Genomic DNA, 5,242 nt, shown 5'->3' with positions numbered 1-5,242 from the left:
CATTTAGTGGCAAAGGCTGTTACTTACTTATGCAAAATAGCTTGGCCTACTTTAAAAATGAAGAGATATCTGAACGGTGCTCAAAAAAAAAAATCTAAAACAAAATGCAGAACTGAATAAAACGAAGCTGCCAAAATATCACCACTCGGAGAGTGAGGACATGGCTTCTTTCTCAGGATCACGAGTAAAAAGGCTCAAAAATGCCCAAAACCATTATCTGAACAAGCTACAACTAAAATACCAAAATTAAGCCATCGTTTCAATCAGCAAGAGGCAGCGAAACTTCCACACGGACTCACGAAATGCAATCGCGTACTTCCAAAGCAGCAGGCTGTCCTCAGTTTCCTCGTTAATCTCACAAAAACACACTGAGGTCAGAAATTAAGGAGAATAAGACAGGCTCATTTAAAGATCTTGCTGAACTGCCATATTTAAAACGCCACTCCCTTCTGCCCAGTTTTCCTGATGTTGTCACAGTATCTTAGCTCTTCTTAACAATCCCTGTGACTGTGTCTCTTCTATAGAGAGATCATTTTCAAAACTGAAACTAATCTAGAACTAGGCTGTACCTTACAAGCACCATGTCACAGCACAGACTGCCAAGGTTGTCAGAGAGCCACTCAGTAGGCTATTGAAAACAGGCAGGCCTGCAAGCTGGACCTAAGAGCAGTGGTTCAGACATTCGCACGAAGAAACACATGGCGATGCAGCTGCTTAGGCTACTAGTATAGACACGTAGCAAGACAGGAAACTCTGGGAGTAGAATGATTGTATTTATTTATATTTACCTTGATTGCATTGCATTATAGCCCATTTTTTGTAGGCAAATAAACAATCAAAAACCTGCTTTCTACAATAAAGACCAAACTTGACTGAATTTATCCTATTGCCATACTTTTTACTGCTATATCTATGTCTGCAGGACTATATGCGTGGCTGCTCATCATATGGGGGTGGGGGGGGGGGGGGGGTACATGGGCACCTGGGGTGGGCAGCCCACAGGAGGAAACCTTGTGAGGGGGGGGGGGGGGGTGTTCTACTTGATATAACCAGTTTCTGAGCCATCCTTCTTAATGAATTATTCTGTTCTCTCAGCATACAGAGGAGTTGTTTTTCCAACCATAATTAGTTCTCAGGTCTTCATGGTGGTGTACACTCCTGACACCAAATGCAATCTCCACAGATGAAGTAAAAGACTAGGCACTCACTTCTAAGTGTGAACACTCCATGCAAAATGAAAGAACTGAGAAATAATCGACACATGTCAGTCATCTGTTAACTTAACTTTGCACATATGAAAATGGGGGGATTCAACACAAAAACAGCCGTTTCAGTAAAACAGAAAACACATGCATGTAAATATCATGAAATAAAAGCTAATTGTACTTTTTCCTCATATTCATATTTTGATCCAATATCCAAATGCCTTATGTATGTATCACAAATAGCAAATATCATCCCACTGCTCCCATACTTTTGGAGGGTATTATAGGCTATATAGTGCATTCAATAGGTTTTCAGCCTTTCTATATAACCAAATTTGTCATTGACTATTTGCGACCACCTGCAGTTCTACACATGCCATTTTCTGCTAAAGGTGAAGGGAATGGTGCCTGATTGATGAGTTTAAAAAAGGCTACGTTGTTTTGCTGAAGCAACTTTATTTATACGTCTCCTTCAGGCTTCATCTTCTCAGGTCATGGGCCAGTTGCTGGTGAAATCATGCCATGTCACATAAAGTGAGATCACCTTCGACTCAACTCCCAACATTGGCCAAACGGCAAAGAGTAAAACACTTACCATTGAAAACTGCACGCCTACAGTTCTGCCACAATAACAGATTTTGAATATTCCAAATAGTGTGAAATATTTAACATGAATATGTATGTATTATGCTGTGCATAATCTTTATTTTTATTTATCCTTTATTTAACCAGAAAGGTCCCATGTACAGCTTTTGCATAGCTGTAGGCTTTGTAAATGGTTTTACATCAAAGTAATGTAACAACGAAAGAACAATGACTATGTCCAGGAAGAAATTAAATATAACATGCCTGAATTATATATCTGAGATGCATTTTGAACTTTCTTAACAGCTTTGCGCATGGGCCCTGGGCGTGGGGGCATAACCCTGTTGACCACTGAATGCATAAATTAAAAGCTCATTTAAAATCAATTCAGGGGCCCGTTTTCATCTGGTATTCATATTTCGGACTATAGATGTCAAACTTAATTTTGACAACAGCTGCGGTCAGGCGTACGCCACTTTTATGATATAAAGAAAGCAATGAGGTCGAACAACAACAAACACAAAAGCTCATCACGCATCAGTGTGTCAGACTAACAAACGAGCACCCGAGAGATTCCTTCAACAAATCTGCGCTTTTCCTCTTTTTGGGTGGAGGGGGGGGGGTTATTGAATTTAATTCAATCGTGGTCTTGTGCTATTCAATGTATGTTTCACCATGTCCTGTTACACGATGTAATGTTACAGTTACATCGAAACATTCTGATTCTGATTACAGCATTCTGTTCTAAGTAGACTGTGGTCTGTGGGGCAAACAGTCTGTTACTAAGAACTACAATTCCGAGAAACTTGTTTTGGGTGGCAAACAGTAGGCTAGGCTAAGTTACGCCACATGAAAGAACATCATACTGAAACAAACAAAGAAACCACTCCGTGTTAGGAGGACTGACAGTAATCTCTCACAAATCGTCAGTAGTGGCCATTTAAAGCAATTGTTTGCCAGTACATTTGCGCTGTCTTTCCGTGCCCGCGGGCATGAAACCAAGCGTTAAGTTATCACTAACCTTTTCTCTACGTTATGTGTTCCGAATAAACATTTCCTCTGTAAGAGTCATACAGTCACGCGTTAAGGACTGGAGTAAAATCTGCTATGAATGATGGTACAAAATGAGCCTCCCCTTCCCCAGAGTCTCTTAGAGCCCATTCGCAATTATTCGTTGAATTTTCCTAAACTGCAAAGAAAAACAGCATCTCAAATTCCCCTGCATCCACAATAACCACCGGAATCTGTGGTTTACAAGCTGATCGTTCCTGTAGCCAAAAATGTTTAGGCTATATGATTCTTCTGCGAAACTTTTTTTCTGACTACAGTAACTAAGCTATTATTCAAAGCGTTTTTGTAACTGAAATTAATTAATTTAATTTAAAAAATCACGACGAAGGTTTTACTTTTTGGTTCAGAAAGAGCCCAGTATTTAGGACCTAGCCTTACTTCAGTTCTGGGAACGAGGCTTCAAGTAATAGCTGCCAAATAGTGGAACGCCAAACTTATCAGTCCAAATCTGGCCTCAGTGAATCCCCGCGATTGCGTTCGAGAGCTTACCCTCCAGAGTCACCTCTTTGCCGGCCTTTTTAAGCGCCTGCACCGCCAGGTCGTGTGTCGCTTCTCGGAGGTCATTCCCGTTGACAGAAAGGATAGCATCGCCGACTCGGAGAGCCCGGCTCTGGTCCGCTGCCAGCCCAGGGAAGATCTTGGAGATAAGGATGGGCATTCGGTTCTCCCGACCACCCTTTATACTAATGCCCAGCCCGCCCGACTCCTGCTTGACAACTCGAACTTTCCTCACCGCCTCCGATATGTTGATGTCTGGACTGATGTTCGTTTCGCCATGCCTGGAGCTAAAACTAGACCCAGGGCTGCCGTAGCTGGACCCTGGGCTGCCAAAGTCAGAGTTTGTCCCGTTATCATGGGCTTGTCTGCCCGAACCTGGGCTACCGAACCCGTAACTGTTGTCATACTGTCCTCTGCCGACCCCGCTGCGAGCGGGGCTGCCGCTTCGCCTTAATGCACCGTGGTTCGCGTGTTGTTGTGGATTCGGGGATTGGCCGCGGTTCGGGTTCGTGTTTACCATTCCTGGATCATTCCCGTTCGGTACTCCGTTTCGCAGGCCTGATGGAGAGTTGTATTCCACGTTACATCCAGGTCCGCTTATCTCTGCTTCAGCTGTTAAAGTTAGAGTTTCACGGGCCAACTCGGCCGTAACGCGAACCCAGCGGTCCCGGATCAAAAGATCCAGTTGTCCATTTTTGTCCGCTCGAGTCCAAACAGCCATACTGGAAGTCCAATAGAAGGCTATAGTGGCTTCAAACTAAAGTCATTCTCAACTTCTACGTCTTTTTTCGAGTGCGCACAAGCACTACACTAAGCCTCGACACACCCACATACGCACATAATTTCGAAAAAAATGGAAAGAGAGAGAGAAAAAATACATTCCAAACGAGGGAGGGAAAATATTACTCTGGAATATAAACTCTCTTATTTATTCATGATGGAAATCGGAGCAGATCAGACCCCGAAGAAACAAAAAAGTGAGGACACAGGAGCAGGATGACGGCGTCAACCAATGGTGAAGTCGCAAATTAGTTATTCATTATGGAGGCGGGGCGCTGGGATGGAATGCGCTTATTTGAAGATCCGCTGCTTCAGCAACATCCGACAGCAATCCACCGCTGCAAGACCTTCAGGCACGCGTTGGTAAAATTTCGTATAGCTCCAGGGCTCCTTTGCATATTTGTCAGATTTTGACTTTGAGATTCTTTATGAATTCAGAATGTATACTCTGTGTGAAATAAATCACATAATGCATCTCAAATTTGAGAATGTTGCCCACATCTTATGTTTTAAAATCCTGTACATGTAACATGTAACATTGTTAATGAGATGTTCTCATCTAACTGGTCTCAGCCTTAATTAGGCCCAGTTTTGGATAGGACTGATGACACTCAGTTGTAGTTAGCCAGGCCTCTAATCTTGAAAGATAATACAAAACTCTGACTGCATCAGCCTCACAGATTAAGGCATGCTATTTCCGGATCTTTGGCTGTACCTAAAAGCCTCTGGAAGTGGGTCAATAAGTTACATTCCCCTGTGAAATGATTCAATCTTGCTCTCCCAAGCCCACGTTTATCACTTCCTGAACCACCATAATGTGACATGTCTAATATACTTATGTGTATGGGGATGAGAGATGTTTCCTGACTGTATGCTTTTAGGGCAGGTCAGACTGCCAAATAAAGATGGACTCCTTTCTTCATGAGCAGCAGATGCACAGGTGAGCACCTTAGCTTACAAAAAAGTGTTCATAGAATGTTACTGGAACGTCTGCTCAATGTTATAACTACATGGCAACAGCGTTGCGAGAATGTTTTGTGTCAGCCTGCAGACAGAGGACTCGTATGACTACTCTTTGTTCTTTTGCTTTATTGCAGTTGAGG

The 5,242-nt window shown here is 42.8% G+C and overlaps 1 protein-coding gene across 1 annotated transcript in view; it reads right to left on the bottom strand.

The window, feature by feature from the left end:
- Positions 1–4,351, bottom strand: part of sntb2 (syntrophin, beta 2) — a 15,729-nt gene extending 11,378 nt beyond the window's left edge. Inside the window, exon 1 of the mRNA XM_035418257.1 lies at positions 3,351–4,351. Within this exon, the coding sequence (XP_035274148.1) occupies positions 3,351–4,080 (730 nt within the window). The 5' untranslated portion in view covers positions 4,081–4,351. The remainder of the gene's footprint in view (positions 1–3,350) is intronic.
- Between the last annotated feature and the right edge of the window lie 891 nt (positions 4,352–5,242).

Source organism: Anguilla anguilla, chromosome 5 (genome assembly GCF_013347855.1).
Source record: "Anguilla anguilla isolate fAngAng1 chromosome 5, fAngAng1.pri, whole genome shotgun sequence".
In the NCBI taxonomy this organism is placed as follows: Eukaryota; Metazoa; Chordata; class Actinopteri; order Anguilliformes; family Anguillidae; genus Anguilla; species Anguilla anguilla.
The sequence above is the reverse complement of the archived record's forward strand: the minus strand, read 5'-3'. Positions and strand labels throughout refer to the sequence as shown.